We start from the raw sequence: 18,818 nt of genomic DNA, 5'->3' as shown, positions 1-18,818 counted from the left end.
GCTCTGTGAGTTTCGTAAGCTGTCTCAGTTAGTTGTTGTCTCTTGGGTGGCCATTATTTTGGGCATGTGAAGATCTCTGTGGAAGATTTTTCTTGCGCTCCTATTAGACAATCCCAGGGGAAGTACCTGTTTAAGGGCTGAATGCTTTCAAGATTACCGGATGGATGCTCCTACACCCGCCACATTTTCTGGCGTTGTTATGGTGAGGTCAGCTAGGCAGTGCAGTGCAGTTCAGTCTAGAACCTGTTGTTCTAAAGTTTGACACACAAACTTGAATAGTTTTTAATCAATTGCGATCACAGAACCATCGTTTTGAATATAATCCTCCACAGCGAACGCACAACGCTCTCCTTGCTACACCATCGCATCCTTTGAAAATGTCACGTATACTGCCACTGAACAACATCCCCTGCACTGACGTATCATCCATGATAACTCACACAACGTTTTATCTAAATGCGGGAGGTCTTTTTGCCAAACTGTATATAGAGGTCTTTGAAAACTCCCGCCACATTCCCAGGTCCTGTAAAGAAACTCTTGGCTCTCATCCGGGCCCAAAATAAATGCAACTACACATAGAGGACTAGCAATAAATACAACTGTTTGTTTTTATAAATTATATTTATTAAATCAACTTTTAAAATACATTTTACAAAAGCTGTCTGCACCACATAACATTTTCAAGTAAGGTCTAAAAAGGCACTTCTAGCATTGTCCTAATTCAGATATATGTAATATGTTTTATATGTCAATCTTAATCTGTATTTAAATCTTTATTTTATTTCACAACAAAATTAATATTATTGACTGTTTAAATGAAGCCCAGCCAATCAACATCTGTTGTTAACTTCGTTTAAGCTGTTGAGAGAGTTAATTTATGTTTTTATCGAATTATTTTTTCTTAAGCTTTGAAAATTTCTATGTTCTTATTGCATTAGTGATTAATATATAGTATAACCAAATATTATTGTATCAAGGAATGTACAATTATTTGTCGATAAATGCTGAATATTATTTCTGTGTGAAATAAATATTAAATGTACTGTACGAGCAAAATCTTTCTTTTTTACTATCCATTTAAAATTTCCTCAATGACAGACATTGGCACTGCAAACTGCACTGTTCTGTAACAAAAGTATCATAACTAACCATCACGCTGCTTCACCACAGGGGTAGGCAGAGCAGGGGTGTGTCTTTCATATAGGCAGAGAAGCAGTGCCTATCCTAACTTACCCGCATGACATATAAAAACGCAACCAGTAACTACCCTACCTTACTAAGTAGTGACAGCTTACCTTACTACCTACCTCTACTGCCTACCCTAGTAAGTAGTACCTAGCTTACCTTGCTACCTACCCTAATTAATTCTCTGTGCACACCACTGAGACAAAGAGAATAGAATGCCACACACATCTGTCTTTGCAGACAATCTTCGCCTCTTTCATGTTCATACATCTCCTCATACATACCCGCCGATTATTCCGACTCCTAACCTGACCATGCAAAGTATGAAGGTATGAAAGTATGCTGCAGAGAAGCAACATGATTAGTTAGTGAGTTTTACATAAAAATAATGATATCGATATATTTACGTCAAAGGTGAACTATATTTAACAGCGACAATATAAACGTTTTCAGGTGAAAGGGATTTATCTACATAAAACCAAAGATTAGTAGGTATCGAAACCTTTTCTTCGACATGATGATTAGTTAGTTTGTTTTACAAAACCATGAAACAAATATATTTATGTCAAAGACGAATTATATTTAACAGCGACAATACAAACGTTTACAGGTGAAAGGGATTTATCTACATAAAACCAAAGATTAGTACCGAAACCTTTTCTTCGACATGATGATTAGTTAGTTTGTTTTACAAAACCATGAAACAAATATATTTACATCAAAGACGAATTATATTTAACAGCGACAATACAAACGTTTTCGGGTGAAAGGGATTTATCTACATAAAACCAAAGATTAGTATCGAAACCTTTTCTTCGTAAGAAAAGCAAACGGCCCCAATCCAGAATGGCCTTGGCTTTGAATCCAATTTCTTCTCGTTGACTCACTGTCAAGCCTAAATGTTTAGTGATGGAAATACTACGTTTATTAGACTGCAAATCACTAGTGATCTTTTTAACATCATCACTGGAATCATTTGAAGAGTCAGAATCACTTTCATCGGTAATGGAATCATTATCAATCAATTCGTCTTCGATAGGGGATTTTTCATTCTCTACTTTGGTTGATGCTTCATTAGACACATTGTCATATTTAGCTTTCTTCGCTTGTTTGGCGTTTGATTTGGTTATTTGAGCTCTCCGCTCTCTGCTAAGTCCAGATCCACACGTCGCCCAAGACACCAAGCCGCAAATAACATCAAATTGTGACTGTGTTATGTTATATTGCTGAAACAATAACACAAAATGGGCATATTAATTAACATAACGGTATGTTGTACCTAGATGCCAAGCAACCTTGACATTGAGTTGCCAGCCCATCAAAAGAGTCGAGAGTTTCATGTAGGTACTAAAGAGCGTACGTAACTGAAAATGGCAGTCTTTAAAAGGAACTAGGGGTGCGATTAGGACTCGTAGGGTCCGCATTTAATAGTTGAAGGCTGTCTGGCGTGGCCATGTACTCTGCATGCCTCCCGAGGGCTTTAATCAAGCTTTCCTCTTTTACAAGGCATCAGGTTTGCCCCGCCCAGGACGACCACTGCTGACAATTCGTCGGCAGTTCTCGTCAGAACTTCGGGACCCGGACCTGACTTGAAAGGATGCAAGGGAGCTGGCTGCCGACAGAAAAGCCTGGAGACAGTTTGTGGACTCCATATGCGCCACATAGGGAGCGGATATGGTTCAATAATACATATAATAAAATAATGTTGTGTGAAGCTTAAAACTATGTTTTTAATTGATTTGGCATTAATTTTGTGGAATAACATTTCTTTATATATTGAATATTTATTTTTATATCTGATAACACTCTTAAAAAAAGTGTATCATAAATGCATACCAACCTCTAAAAATGACCTGCCAACATAGGTTCCCCAGACACACCGATGATGACAACATGTTGCCATTACAAGTCCAGCTGTCTTCTCCATAACATCAGGGTTTGTGACACAATTGAGAGCGAGATCTGAAAGGTTGAATTACATTAATACTGGGTATAGTTAATGTTGAATTACAATAATACTGGGTATAACTAAGGTTAAATTACAATAATACTAGAGATAGTTATGGGTAAATAACAATAAAACTGGGTAAAGTAAGAGTTAAATTACGATAATATGTACTGGGTATAATAATAAATAATAATAAAACGCATTATCCGCACCCCAATGGTGCATAGGGCACTGCGTCATATAAACACAGTGTTATCTTGATCGTTTACATATAAAGGAAAGGTGATCAGCCCTCCACTTCAGGTACCAGTCCAGCGTAATATTGAATAAATATGACAGTGAAAAAATCACTTATATTTATTTTACCCCCCTTGGGAATCGAACCCGGGACCTCCAGAACGGTTGCCGAGCGTGCTGACCATTACACTACGGAGGCGGAGGTGTACTGGGTATAGTTTAGGTGAAATTACAATAACATCGAGTATCTTTGACGTTAGATTCCAATAAAACTGGGTATGGTTAAGGTTATTGTTAGGATATGGCTAAGGCTAAATGCCAAGTCGTAAGCCCTAGGATGCTCAAACTTCCATCTTCTTTCGTATTGTAAAAGAAACAACAACAAAAAGCAATAGATGTAACCACAAAATAAATGCTTTAAAGATTCAAATTTTGAGAGTATAATTTTTTCTCACCAGTAGCAACACCGCACAGATGTTTGGACACCGCGACAAGTGACTTTGACTTGCTAACGCAGTCCACTTTTGATAGTTGAAGGTCTGATATATCGGCTCTGACTCTATCAACCTTCACCAACATGTCCTCTCTCAACTTGTTGTCCTGTTTGTGCCTGTGGGAAGCCCGGTCAACTAGGAGCACAGAACAATCCGGAACTGGGTCCACAGTTCGTGCTAAGTAGAAAGAGAGATGACCTAAAAAAAATTACCCTGTAAATGCCCAGACTTCTATAATCTTTATAAAATAAAACAACTTTGTTTTTTACCCATTTTTCAATGGTACATTTTTTATCCAACTGGTTTCATCATCAGGGTTTAACATGTACATGTTAAACCCTGATGATGCCAAGGTTCTTGTCGAAACCGGTTGTAGAAAAAATGTACCAATAAAAAAAGTGGTTAAAAACAAAGTTGTTTATTTTATAAAGTTTACAAAATGTGCCACAAAGTATCCGCAAAAAGCATTCAAGAAATTCTATATTCTTCTTCATCTTTGTTGAGATATCAATGTAAATCTTCCATTTCGACATGGCTTGGTGAAGTTATCAATGAGTTTTCAGCACAAACACAAGATTTACAAATCATGGAATACTATGAACCTTTCCCCGCCCCGAGTTCAACATAGCAAGTTTCCGGAGAGACGAGGCCCTGGTCTTGCAAGATGTGGATGAGCGCCGACGTCTGCAGCAGATGTCTCCTGGTGTTATCTCCTCGACCCCCAGTGTCCAAAGCCCCCACGACTGCGGGATGACAGTCGTGCTGTTTGCATTCGCCTATGTTGCCAGATATCACATCTAAAACATTTTTTTTTTTAAAAAAAAGGAATAACCCGCAAAGTGTCTCTTTTAGACGCTTATCTGCAGGTAGGATAGTAAGTATAGGGCAGGTAAATGTGAAAAATACATCACAAACACCCAGACCAATTGAAAATAAATCTTTCTTGCATTAATTTTGCAATTGGCGGTAATCAAACCCGCGATGCCAGTTTCGCAGTCGAGCCTCTACTCAACTACGCCATGTCATGTAAATAAATATTAATGAAACCAGGATTTTACATCCCGGATTTAATGTTTGCCTGCCAAATGGGTGTAATTACAGGTAAACCTTGTTTTATGCTAGAGTTCTGTGCTGAAAAACACCAGCATAAAATTAATATAAATATAACTAACCATCACGCCGCTTCTCCGCAGGGGTAGGCAGAGAGAATAGAGCGCCACACCACTCTGTCCTTGCAAACATTCTTCGCCTCTTCCACGTTCATGCATCTCCTCATACATACCCGCCGATTGTTACGACTCCTAACCTGACTACTTTCAAGTATTTGGCATACCTGATCGTGCCATGTTTTTCTTGGTCTTCCTCTGCTTTTTTCCTCTTTTTCTTTTCTTCTTTTATATAAATATAATGGATGATATAAGATATAACAATCCAACGTGTTTATTTAATACAAAGTATACATATATTTAAAATAAATTGTAATTGTATTAAACAAATAAAGTCTAAATTTCTTTACAATTATACAAAAAAGGAACAAAACTAATACATATATCGCTCACTCCTTTCAAGAACGTCATAAATCAAAAATCATCAATTTTCAGTTGTGCATGTTTTCGGAATGCCCAGAAAATGTACTATATCCCAGCAAAAGAGGCATATTTTTAACTTAATATTTACCCGCTACAGGGCAGAAAGTGTTGTTTTTGCATTTTGAAGAAAAGGTATTGTTTAATTTTTTTTTTAAATATATTAAATGTTTTTCAAATTTTGAAATAACCTCCAGGTTCTACCTAAAAAGATGGGTTGCATAGTAAAAAGTTCAATAAGTGGCTTGATATTTATTTTTAATACAACGTTTTCCTGAAAAATCAAGTTTTTTGATTTATGACGTCTTTGAAAGGAGTGAGCGATATGTTTATATATTTTCATGATTTTTTTAAAATAAAAAATCAAATTTAAAGTGTTTTAATACATTTGCATATTCCCTCAATTGAGGTTTTTTTACAGTCCCTTAAGAAACGTTAAGTACACGCTACGAGCATGTTGGAGATAATTTGGTCCATGTAGGTTAAGCGGGGTTATCCTCTGTAGTTTGTGCCTTCGTACATATCCTCCGCAATCTTAAGAAGCAGGCCTGGGTGTCTTCTATTATGGCCTATCCTTTCGGCTCACTGTTGTATTACTTTATGGAGTAAGCACCTAGACTCAAGAAGAATGTGCGACAAAACGATGTATGATAGATGTGCGAATAGTGAAATAAGGAAGGAATGCAAAGCTGAGATAAGCATTATCGATAAAATTAAGAAAGGTGTGTTGAGATGGTTTGGACATGTATGTAGAACGAATGAGTGAGGAAAGAACGGTAAAACAAATTTATGAGGCAAATGTTAGTGGGAAAAGAAGCAGAGGAAGACCGAGAAAAACATGGCACGATCAGGTATGCCAAATACTTGAAAGTGGTCAGTTAGGAGTCGTAACAATCGGCGGGTATGTATGAGGAGATGCATGAACGTGGAAGAGGTAAAGAATGTTTGCAAGGACAGAGTGGTGTGGCGCTCTATTCTCTCTGCCTACCCCTGCGGGGAAGCGGCGTGATGGTTAGGTAGTTAGTTAGTTAGTTAGTTAGTCACCTAGACTCCCCAGCCCTGCTTAAAACCTCGTTGTTCCTTACATGTTCCGAACGATGAATACCCAACAATGACCTCGACAGGACACTGCAGACTGAGGAAGTACATGTCAAAAATTGGACTGCATGATTCATCAGTCTGCAGATTTTGTATGGAGGATAACGAAACACCCATCCACATTCTCTATAACTATGACGCACTCGCTCGCAACCGAAGTCACATCCTTGGAGGACCACTACTGGACTCCGAGAAGGTGAAGCTCCTACCACCATGACAGGTCGTGAGCTACATGACTCACACAGGTCTTGAGAGTGAGCTATGACACAGAGGGATGTCACAACAGACCTAATATGGTCGCAGTAGCATAAGGGATGCAAGATCCCTTGACCTCATAATAAAAAAATTAAATCCCCAACATGCGCCTGTAGTACCACATCTCCAACACATCCAGCCGCCCCCATTCTGCCTGCCCGATAGTCCACGTTTCGCTTCCATACGCAGTATGCTCCAGAGAGTCTTACTAGTTTTTTTTTATGTGTGATTTCTACTCACCATTGTAGATTTTTTCAACAATACTGATAACCACTTTCAAGACATCATCAGATACTCGCGCCAGTGATCTTCTATGCCCTTCTTCTATAGCAGCACTACTAATATCATTGGCTAGTACATTGCAGTTCTTTTTAATGAATGGGGGAAGCTCCCCTTGCTTGGCGTTACACACCTTCAAATGCTTCTCTAACTTGCTAATGTAACAAGTGCTGGAAGAAAATGGCAAATTAATCTATTATATAAAGGGAATTTCAGTGAAAATCCAATGGGTAAATCATTAAAGTAACCAATAATATACATCAGGGGTGGCCAAACTGTTGATCACTGCGAACCACCTGTTTTTTTATTATTATAGGCGGGGTCTACTAACATTGTACGTGTTAAGTGCACATAAAAAAGTAGTAATTCATTCTCAATATTATTCATACTTAAAGCATTTACTCTGTGGTTGGTTATTTTTACTTTTTTATTTAAATGATGGTAAAATGCATGTTAGTCCATGTCCGGCCTCGGCTCTTAATGCATGTTTGTGCTGCAACCCCTAGTGCATGTTGGTCTTCAGGTACACCAGAATGGCATGTTAAACATTTTGTGTAGTTTTAAGTGTGTAAATAGTGCTATGGTAGTGAAGGGTAGTATTGTTTGCATGCTGTGGTAGTGATTGTCCTGACTAAGAGACGGGTACGTCTCGAATCCGGTAGACATAAAAATCTCCGTAAGTGGTTATATACTAATATCACTAACATTTTTGTAAAAAAAAAATAATAAGTAAGTAGTAATTTTCCCGCCTCCGTGGTGTAATGGTCAGCGTGTTTAGCTACCGTGCTGGAGGTCCCGGGTTCGATTCCCAGGGGGGGTGAAAATAAATATTTGTTATTTTACACTGTGGGAAAGCGGCGTGATGGTTAGTTAGTTAGTTAGCATATTTTCGGCAATTTTTTTGAATTGCACATATCAGTTGGCGACTGACGTTTTGGCCACCCCTGCTATACATAAACTTACTGTTTCGGATCAAGAGGACAAGCCATCCGAAGCCTCGTGTCTTCCTAAAACGAAAACCAGAATCAACACATATAAATAAAACAAAATATTTAATACAGAAAACTAATAGAAATTCGATTTACTGGCACCGCCTCCTTAGAATTTTCTATTTTAGGTTCATGCTCTCCACAATACGTCGCCCCAGTACGAACTGTCATGCGACAAAACCTCTTTTTTCGAGTCACAAAGTGATTGCATTGTCCCACAATCAATTCGGCGGCACTCATTTTTTCGACATTAATTTCAACACAACATATTTATTTTAAAATGGAACGGACACGCGGTACACTAAAAAATCAACAAGTTGGCAGCCAAATGACAGCTGTCACTGTCAAATCCCAAAACCACAGATCAAAGCCACATGTTACCAACTGTGCGTAGAGATCCAAGTACTTACTCAATTATTTTGATTTAGTTTTTTCAACAATTTTTTGTATTTCTGTTTTGTTTCAAGGTGTAAAGCAAAAAAAAAATGTTTTTTAAAACTTCCATATATTTTTACTTCATTATCGCCGAATGTGATTATCTTTATATAAACATTTGTAAAAGAAAAAAAAATCAACCTACTTTGTAATGACAACAATAATAGTGTACTTTAAAATCAGTTTTAAAATGTCAAATCAAGTGTTGTAACGGCAAAATACAAACTCTTTAACAAATCAAGCTCAAAAACTTTGCAAAGTTTTATAAAATCAATTTTGATAATATAATTGTGATTGCTGATTCGTAAAAAATGAGTGCTCGTCCACCTCTTCAACAGGTATTTATTTATTTGTCATAATATGAGAACCATGGCCAATCCTTTGTAATTACAAAGAATATTAAGTTTTTTTTTACACTCCTGGGAATCGAACCAGAACATCACGAAAATATAAAATCACTCTTTTTACGGTTTCAAATATTATTTATCACATTTATTTATTTTGACCCCAACTGGGAATCAAACCTGGAGACTTCAGCACGGTAGCCAAATGTTCCAACCACTGTACTATGGAGAAGGATAGCCCATTTTACTAACCTATTGTTTTTTTAAACGTATATTTTTTTCTGTGTTGTCAAAAGCCCTTATCACTACCTATGTCTTAGAACTATGAAATTATGTATTAATTCAGGGGTTCCCAATCTTTTTCAGCCCGCGGTGCACTTACAAGCTTAGTATTTTGTGACGGCGCCCTACTTTAGTAAGCTATTTGGAATAGATAATGTGACTTTATATATCTGTACATATATTTAAGTCGAAAGAAATAGGTACTTACCTACAATAAAAGTAGTTGGGTAGAAAGATGCTAACTCTCAAAAGAGAAATTGTTGCTTTATATAGATACCCGAGAATATTTGTGGTTTTGGATAATGATAGAGGCGCCCCTTTTTACTTTTCACGGCGCACCAGGACGCCGCGGCGCACACTTTGAGAACCCCTGTATTTATTGTTTTATTTTTTATTGTAAATAAAAATAATACTTGACACTGGCAGAAACATCCTTTCACTGGGTGACTGCCAAATAAATAATTAAAAAAAAACTTACAAAGACTTAGGGTGGACTTTTTTAGCTTCCTCCCCATCATCCCTATGCAAACGCATAAACTAACGCAAATTTACCATGGCAACACTACAAATGTCATATCTGTTTATTTTATAACCGATACTTTTTCAAAATTTGAAGTAAAGTTTTTAAGTTGGGTTAGTTTGGGCCAAGTTGAGCAGTTTGTTATAAGTTTTCAATTTCATAAATTCAATAAAACTCAATTATGAGTCTTTTATCGGCTATCTTGCAGGTTACGGATGAAACCAATCGTAATGATTTCAAAGTGCAGTTTAAAGACCTCAGCAGAAGAACGTCTTTCTTTGTTGACAACGTTAAACATTTTACAACTGATGTCAAAGAAGTTCTCGTGAGTAGATTTGTCGATTATATTCCAATAAAGAGTCTGGATTATATACACTTTGTGGACAAGAAGGCGAAATTGCAAAAGGAATGCATGGAATTGCAAGAGTTTATTGACAAAATACTAGAAAATAATTCAATGAATAACCCAAAGTTTCAAGCTCTTTATGAAGAGTTTAACATCACTAAAAACAGATTCCAGTTTATAAGTGATCTCGGCCATTGTTCTAAGGAGTTGGAAGTATCGAGTCGGTTTGTAGAGAGGCGTCGATACAAGCAAGCCTCGGAAAAACTTGAAAAACTCGTAGAAATTTTAAATAAACCGGTTTCGTACAAAGATTTGAATGAATTAGTGATATTCATGAAGGAAGCCGTGTCTTTCAAGCATGTCAAATGTCTTTATAATATAACAACAGAATGGCGTGACAGATTAAAATGGTCGGAAAACACAACTAACAAAGGAAAAATAGTCGTTATCGAGATTAATGTTAGCGATCCAGAAAACTTGCAAGATATACTTAATGCCCTCTTCAGTTCCAAACGGATTAATGTAGAATTGATGCGATTTGCCGATTTTCTAATCAAGACTTTTATGCCGGCACTCCTGATGAAAGATTGCTCTATGGTCGTAAGAGAACATCTTCACAAAATACTCCTAGAAGTCGAGCATCAAGAGAGAGGAAACAGTAAAGAAAATGTCGACATTAAAAACATACTAAAAAACCTGGTTACTTTTTTTGAAACGGTCCAGTCGAACATCGACTGCCGCTGGGAGGATAACCGCACAGTATTTTCAATCCTCGGTCAAATAATGGGAAAGGACTTCTTCAAAATGCTGAAAGAAAACTGCTTGCAAAATTTGATAACCTCCGAAGAGGACAAAGTTGATTATTACGTTCCGATTGCGGCCGAAATAGAAAAATTCAGCAATTATCTTTGCGACATTAACTTTACCGATAAAGAAACTTCTCCTTTAACCGAATTTGTAAGCGATACTCGTAATCTAATATGCGAAAAGCGATGTAAGGTCGTATTAGGCGTTGCGAGAGAACTGATGAAAACAAACCTACAGCGTGATATAATAGAAATTTGCAAGGACCAAACTATGGAGCTGTGTGTTGACGAAATGAAGATGTTGGAAAAAGATGATGGAAGCCAGGATATTCTGGAATGTCCATTTCTGCTGCCGCGTTGCAGCATTTCTCTCAGCGCTAAGAAGTTACTCCAGCTTGTCTTGGAACAATTGGATTTGGCTCACAACTCCAGTCCCGATGTGGCCAGCAAGATCGTGGTCACAGTCAGGAACGTGTTTGAGCTGTATTGCGCCTTGGTTCCGGCCTATCATGAAGATGTACTTAACAGCAATGCATTGGACTTGGGTAAGAATTTATAATTTATTTAGATTTATACAAGGTTCGTCTCACAGAAAACGGAACATTCTTAAATTACTTACATACATTAACCCTTTCCGGTCCCCCAAAATTAAAAAAAATAATCTAGGTAGACAGTTACATTCCTAATGGAAAAAAATATTTTGTCCTCTGCTCCACATACTGTTGTAATAGATACGAGTGACAAAAATGTAAGCTTGGAAATTAAATAAATAATACTAATGATTTATTGATGAATGTTAGCAAATCCAAAATCATGGTTTTTGAAAGAGATGAATGTAGATCTGAGTGTGAAATATTGGTAAATGGGGAGATTTTGGAACAGGTAGATGATTTCATATATTTGGGTAGTATGTTTTCTAGGGATGGAAAGATTGATAAAGACATAGAAAGGAGAGTGAATGCTGGGAACAGAGTGAATGGTGCACTAAAATCAGTTTTAGCAAATAAAAATCTATCAGCGGAAGCTAAACTGGCAGTACACAATGGAGTTCTGGTTCCAACCCTTATGTATGGAAGCGAAGCATGGAGTTGGCAAAAGAAGGATGAAAGCAGACTGAATGCAGTCGAAATGCGATCCCTCAGACGAATGTGTGGCAAAACGATGTTTGATAGATGTTCGAATGATGAAATAAGGAAAGAATGTAAGGCTGAGATAAGCATTATCGATAAAATTAAGAAAAGTGTGTTGAGATGGTTTGGACATGTGGAGCGTATGAGCGAAGAAAGAACGGTTAAACAAATTTATGGAGCGAATGTAGTTGGAAAAAGAAGCAGAGGACGACCGAGGAAAACTTGGCACAATCAGGTATGTCAAATACTTGAAAGCGGCCGGGTCAGGAGTCGTAATAATCGTCGGGTATGTATGAGGAGATGCATGAATGTAGAAGAGGCAAAGAATGTTTGCAAAGACAGAGTGGTGTGGCGTTCGATTCTCTCTGCCTACCCCTGCGGGGAAGCGGCGTGATGGTTAGTTTTTTTTTTTTTTTTTTTTTTTTATACTAATGATGAAAAAAATGTCAAATAACATCAGACATGGGACCCAAGAGCAAAACATCTATGTCGAATGAGATTCGACATTGGACCAGTAAGGGTTAAGTAACGCCATCTATTAACAAAAATTAGAGTCGGACAGGTAGATCTTTTACTAAGGTTATGTAAAAATTTCACGACTTTTGCAACATTAGAAGCAGAGAAATTTAGCATAAAGTGAAAAGTGTGTTTTTAGCATTAGTTAGGACATAAATTGATTTTAGCAATAATTTGGAACAAAGAATTTCAATTTGAATTTATCAGGAAAGAGCTGGAATGTTCATTGCGATACATGGAAATGAAATGAAATATTTCCAATGATTCAATTCATCACATTTTGATGCAGCATTTGAGGCTGAGAAAGATCAGTGCATGACTTGTACCACACAAACTAACTGATTCAAGATTTTTAAAGACTTGATTAAAGCGTCAAAAAAGGATTAAAATTTCAAATAAATTTTATTTTAAATTCTTTATGTACATAGTTTGAATAATTGAAAACTTTATATTTCCTCTTTGTAGTGGTAGTAGTAGTACAAACGAATGGATTTATAAAATATTGTAATAAAAAATCGATTCAATTCAAACCCTTATCCACACCCTAATGGTGCATAGGGCACTGCATTATATAAGCACAGTGTTATCTTGATCATTAACACACGAAGGAAAGGTGATCAGTCCTCTGCTTCAGGTACCAGTCCAAAGTAATATTTAATAAATATTACAGTGAAAAAATCACTCATGTTTATTTGACTCCCCCTGGGAATCAAACCCGGGACCTCCAGAACGGTAGCCGAGCGTGCTGACCATTACACTACGAAGGCAGACAATAAAAAATCACTTTACCTTTGATTGGCAAAACTATATTAGCATTGACATAATCTACTTCTATCAAAATCACACTAGCTTACGCATTAATTTTACCAAAAAATGCTATTCTTCAGTTCTAAAGTAGCTGATTTTTGCAGCCCTGTTTTACAACAATTGCTTCTACCTGGCGCACGGAATGATTGGGCACCCCTGGAGTCGAGTGTACGAGACGGGGTTCGCCAACAGAGTGACCATGGTCTTAGCTGACCTGGTGCAGAGCGTGCGGAGAGTGGCCATCGTGAAACTGGCCACATTTGTGAAGGATCAGAAGGCTACCATCAAACAATTCATTGAAAAGAGTGGTAAATTTTTTTTTTAATGAAACCTGCTGGTTGAGTGAAAATGCAATGACTGACCATTTTCTGTAAATGTCTTTGCACTGTTCCGTGTCTGTCTGCTGTGCTGGTCGGGGTTGTGGGTGTCTGTGTACCGGCCAATGTCGAGTCGGAATCGGATCTAGCTGACTAATTGAACTAAACACTAATCCCTTTCACCGCCTACACTGGGGAACTTCTAGAAAATTTGGTGATGGACTTATCTTGTAATATTTAGATTGGCAGTGACAGGTATATTGAAAGCTTTTAAATGTAAATTCACAGTAAAATCGGGATACAATTTTATATTGTTTCACATTTTCAATAAATTTCGCAACTTAGTTCAAAAAAAAAATTGCTTAGCAAGAGCAGATCTGTCAAGAAGCCTAGATGCTTCTGTATCAGATCTGGGCATGCGGTGGGACAGCTTTCAATATAATGAAACCTGCTACATAATATTTCTCTCTTTCCCAGTACTGAGTTTAAGTCACACATAGCTTACGGGAAACGCTTAAAAGCGTCTTTTACATACTGTTGGTAGAGAGCGGGAGACGCTTTTAAGCGTTCTATTGCTTACTTCTGGTAGAGCGCGAAAGACGCTAAAAAAACATTGTACAGACTGGAATTGAGTTTGCAGTTACTTGTGATTAGTATACTGAGGGTCGGGCGGCAGTCTGACAGTCTGAGTATAATTAGGGTCGGGATAGGTGAAAAAACCGCCCACAAACAATGTGTTAACACGTTTAGTGCGATATATTATTTTTTTTTAATAATAAAAAGTATATTTTGTTTTACAGTCAAACCGAGACTGATTATTTTCATATTAGGTGTCTCTTATATCCATACTTTTTTTTCAGATGGATATAATGACAGGACATTAAGTCAGGTCTGTTTTAACATGTTGGGTACAGCGTACGCGCCAGGCACATACATCTAACATTTCCCCTAGTGATTATTATCTTTTTGTCAAAATTATCAATGTTTTACTTCATGGACAGCGTCATTACAATATAAAATGTAATGAGTAAAACAGAAAACTAATCTGAAGTGTGATTTTAATGTTCAAATACAACCACAGATGATAGTACAGTGCCATTTTAGAAATAAATGTCACCGTGTTTTAGTTATAAGCGCGGATGTTCTTGTACGCCCACACTCCTCTGAGGAAAGTTTTGTTTGGGCGACCATGTAAGGCCACACTCCCGGACAGGTTAACACACTAAGGAATGGAAAGGTATTTCTACCCGTTGGGTCGATTGATGCTTAAAGACGGGAAGGGTATTTTTACCTTTTGCGCCAGCTCATTTAAAGGTCAGAAAGGAAGGAATTATATATTTAATGTTTTTATAAGAATATTATGTGCCAATCTCTTTGTTAAGGTCTGAACTATATGTATATAATTATCAAATTCCGTGTCTAGCGGTCTGCAGGCGTAAAAAACATCTGTCCCGTGTGTTAACACACTCAGGATGGGTGTTTTTTACGCCTGCGAACCGCTGGCGGCGGGATCGATAATTGTGTACACACAGTTAAGACCTTAACAAAGAAATTGGTATATAATACTTGTGTAAAAACATTAAATTATTTCTTATTTTCTGATCTTGAAATGAAAAAAAAACCCTTCCCGTTCTTGAGCATCAATCGACCGAACGGGTAGAAATACCGAACGGGTAGTTTTAGCATTTTGTTACAATTCTGTTTGCAACTCATGATTGTTCACGATACATTGAACATGTTAAACTGCTTGATCTCCAGACTTGAGCAAGCTGTCGGGTCCGCTGGAGGCCAACGGCTGCATCGCCTCGTGCCTGGAGCTGCTCGGCAAGCTGTCCCGCCTGTGGAGGCCCGTGCTGCCCGCGGCCGTGTACCGGCGCACCCTGGGCGGGCTGGCCTGCTGCCTGGCCGGGGAACTGGTCGCGGCCGTGCTCACGCTGAGGGAGGGGGCGGAGGGGCAGGGCCTCGGGGAGCAGCTGGCCAGGTCTGTGGCGGAGCTCTACGGGCCTGTGCTGGAAGAAATCCCGCTGCTTTTCACTGTGAGTTACCTTCAGTTTCAGTTATAATTTGAGACGGTTGATTTTATACTGATTAATAATAATAATGAAACCCTTATCCGCACCCCGATGGTGCATAGGGCACTGCTTCATATAAACGCAGTGTTATCTTGATCGTTTACACATGAAGGAAAAGTGATCAGCCCTCCGCTTCAGGTACCAGTCCAGGGTAATATTGAATAAACAGTGAAAAAATCACTTTTATTTATTTGACTCCCCCTGGGTATCGAACCCAAGACCTCCAGAACGGTAGCCGAGCGTGCTGACCATTACACTACAGAGGCGGACAAACTGATGAATAAAGATATATATTTCACGAAATCTATGTACATATTATAAATATAGAAATTATGTAGAAATAAAAAATAAAAGTAAAATTCACCATCACTAGGTTTTATTTTACGACAAAATTACGTACAAATATCCACAGATGTCATTACTGTGCAAGATACATCGTACCAACTGACAGACGGACTTGGACGTTCATTTATGTCTATACTCCTGGAAAGGTTAATGCTTTTGAAGGACAGTGTTTGTGGATGGCGCATGTATCATAGTGTGCCAACCCGAGCACTCCTCGCGTGTTTCCACTTTTTTTTATGTAAGATTAACAACCCAACTGAGCTTGCCAGTTGCCACTCGACATTTTTTATTAGAATTTACTTGATAAATGATTGAATTTTATCTTTTTATTTTACTATTATAGTTTGACTTGTTTAATTTTTTTAGAAGGTAAAAAAAATAACATTTTTTTTGAACTGGACAACTTTTAAATTATGTCTCAACTAATAACAATAATAGTAATAACTCATTAACCACCCTACACATACGAACGTACGTGATACGTGCGGTTTTTCTTCACCATTCCGTGCTAACCTGTATGACCTACGCACACGAAAAAGGATATCTGTTCCAAAAATATTTAATGCGTACCGGATACACTGAAAAATTTTTGTCAGGTTTCATACCTGACAATATTTTGTGACAACAAACATTGTGATTTTTTGCTTGTTTATAAAAAATATGCCTGAAAATAACCCGAAGGTAGAATGGTTAAATAAAAAAACATGATATTTCTAATTCAAAAATTTATTTTCATGAAAAAATGTGAGCATTAAGTGGATAAATAATTTTACATAAAATTGCACTTTTTTATTCCCCAGGACGTGTCTGAGCTAGAGAAGGAGTCTCGAAACTGGCTCCGTCTCACGGAGCTGGTCTCCGTGCTGAACAGCCCCATCATGACCATCGCCTGTCGCTGCCGCCTGCCCAACTCACCACTCTTGGAAGCGTTCTCTCGCGAGGAGGTCATCCTCCTCATCAGGGTTCTCTTTCCGACTAGCCGACACAAGGCCAAGGTTCTGGACATGATACGAGGAACCGAATGATGTGCACTTAAATATAGTGGAACCTCTCATAAAGGTGGGGACTGACCTCTACATTTCATTTAATAGTGTGTGAAGGAGACATGTATTTTGCGAGTGTTTTTGCCTAGAATTTTCACTCATGAATTACATGAAATTATAGTAACTTTAAACATAAAGAGTAAATCCACTCACGAGTAGGCATAGGCTATTAAACTTATAAAGTTGAAGCCTGAGTAGGGACATGATAAACGATGTTGCATAAGCCGTAGCTAGAGTCACTTGGACGTTAGGTAATTCAAAAAAAAAAAGACATGTATTTACCAGTGCTTACTATTTATTATTTTATGTTTAAGACTTTTCGTTTCTCAATTAGTGTATTCATTAGTGTATTTTTATATTAGATACTGTATACATGTATCATGTTAAAGGCATTAGCCGTTCAGTAAATAAATAAAATAAAAAAGTAACGTAACATTCGCGGCGAGCATCCGACATCGGATGGAGTACTCGGAATGAGCTGGGCTCGCTGTACTGACTATACAAATGCTCGCATTATAACGTGTTACGTTACGACGAAATAACTCCGGTCAGTTCCCACCATACGAGTAATTTGCATTACAACCAAAAAAATGGTAAAAGTTGCTCCCTTTACGGGCGACATTCCGCATAACGAGTTACGGAGAAAGGGAGAGTCCATTTTTCACAATATTCACTTGAGCCGGGACTTCTGCGCCAGTCAAAATAAAAAATGCTTAATGATTAAGATTCTGGAACGAATCATGCTCTTTATGAGAGGTTCCACTGTACATACATCTGTGATTATATGTAGTATGGTTTCTACTTATAAACCCTCAAAAGTATAGTCTGTCAAAATAGATTGATTGATGTAGCTTTTTATGGCAACCCATTAGCCACGATTGATAGAAATATCTGCGACATTGAAAACATATGTTTTATATGGTGATGCTCATGTATTTTTTTTTGAGGTCAAGGGATCTTGCATCCCTTATGTCACTGCGACCATATTAGGTCTATTTTGACCTCCCTCTGTATTACAGCTCACTGCCAAGACCTACGTGAGTCATGTGACTCACGACCTGTCTTGGTGGTAGGAGCTTCACCTTCTCGGAGTCCAGTAGTGGTCCTCCAAGGATGTGACTGTGTTTGCGAGCGAGTGCGTCACAATTGTAGAGAATGTGGATTGGCGTTTCGTTATCCTCCATACAAAATCTGCATACTGGGGAGTGCCCATGTATTTGCTAAGCATTGTATTTTTTACTTCTTTTAAAATGTACATGTACCTACAATTAAGTACAACTAAGTAATGATATCATGTATATTATATTATTTTATATTTTTTTATAAGAAATAAAATATATGAAAGAATCAAAGTATTGTTTTATTTTTTAACTGTAGGATGTCCACCTCCGTTGTGCAATGGTTAGCATATTTAGCTACCGTACTGGAAATCCCAGGTTTGATTCCCAGGGGGGGGGTTAAAATTAATATTAGTGATTTTATACTCTAATATTTATTCAATATTGCCCTAGACTAGTCCCTAAAGCGCAGCAGTGATCACCTTGCCTTCATGTAAGTAACAATCAAGATAACGCTGTGTCACGATTCAGTGCCCTATGCACTATTGGGTGTGAAAAAGGGCTAGAAGAAGGATGTTAAAGTTGTGTTGAATTGTGAACTCATATTTTCAGGCGTTTCGCAGTATGTAAAAATAATCTGGGGTTTGGATCTTGCACAATCCAAAAAAGGGTCTCTGCTTAATAAAAGCTTTCCCAATCCAAGTGAACTCATATTAATTAATGATA

General features: G+C 37.7%; 2 protein-coding genes across 2 annotated transcripts; one reads left to right on the top strand and one right to left on the bottom strand.

The window, feature by feature from the left end:
- Positions 1-602: 602 nt before the first annotated feature.
- LOC148302909 (tRNA:m(4)X modification enzyme TRM13 homolog) lies at positions 603-8,414 on the bottom strand. The gene is made up of 7 exons (XM_088270867.1): positions 8,168-8,414; positions 8,046-8,089; positions 7,044-7,252; positions 4,467-4,661; positions 3,826-4,062; positions 3,026-3,147; positions 603-2,411 (listed from the first exon to the last, which is right to left on the bottom strand). Exons 1-7 carry the CDS (start codon positions 8,309-8,311, stop codon positions 1,899-1,901), a joined length of 1,464 nt encoding a protein of 487 aa, XP_088126993.1. The 5' UTR covers positions 8,312-8,414; the 3' UTR covers positions 603-1,898.
- A 1,312-nt stretch (positions 8,415-9,726) lies between these two features.
- Positions 9,727-17,135, top strand: LOC148302908 (centromere/kinetochore protein zw10 homolog). Its single transcript, XM_088270863.1, has 4 exons — positions 9,727-11,349; positions 13,362-13,565; positions 15,333-15,610; positions 16,792-17,135. Exons 1-4 carry the CDS (start codon positions 9,834-9,836, stop codon positions 17,014-17,016), a joined length of 2,223 nt encoding a protein of 740 aa, XP_088126989.1. The 5' UTR covers positions 9,727-9,833; the 3' UTR covers positions 17,017-17,135.
- Positions 17,136-18,818: the final 1,683 nt, after the last annotated feature.

This window comes from Brachycentrus maculatus, unplaced genomic scaffold, assembly GCF_059751285.1.
Source record: "Brachycentrus maculatus isolate JH-2025_06_01 unplaced genomic scaffold, ASM5975128v1 h1tg000398l, whole genome shotgun sequence".
Taxonomy (NCBI): domain Eukaryota; kingdom Metazoa; phylum Arthropoda; class Insecta; order Trichoptera; family Brachycentridae; genus Brachycentrus; species Brachycentrus maculatus.
The sequence above is the reverse complement of the archived record's forward strand: the minus strand, read 5'-3'. Positions and strand labels throughout refer to the sequence as shown.

What these genes read in the sequence shown, in the direction of transcription:
- LOC148302909 (XM_088270867.1), bottom strand. Translation starts at nt 8,311, where the DNA reads ATGAGTGCCGCCGAATTGATTGTGGGACAATGCAATCACTTTGTGACT. An exon ending in ATTCTAAGGAGGCGGTGCCA is followed by an intron (nt 8,090 to 8,167) that starts GTAAATCGAATT and finishes TTTTCGTTTTAG; the next exon opens with GAAGACACGAGGCTTCGGAT. An exon ending in TTGGCAGGTCATTTTTAGAG is followed by an intron (nt 2,412 to 3,025) that starts GTTGGTATGCAT and finishes TTATTGTTTCAG; the next exon opens with CAATATAACATAACACAGTC.
- LOC148302908 (XM_088270863.1), top strand. Translation starts at nt 9,834, where the DNA reads ATGAGTCTTTTATCGGCTATCTTGCAGGTTACGGATGAAACCAATCGT. An exon ending in CAGCAATGCATTGGACTTGG is followed by an intron (nt 11,350 to 13,361) that starts GTAAGAATTTAT and finishes TGATTTTTGCAG; the next exon opens with CCCTGTTTTACAACAATTGC. An exon ending in AAATCCCGCTGCTTTTCACT is followed by an intron (nt 15,611 to 16,791) that starts GTGAGTTACCTT and finishes TTTATTCCCCAG; the next exon opens with GACGTGTCTGAGCTAGAGAA.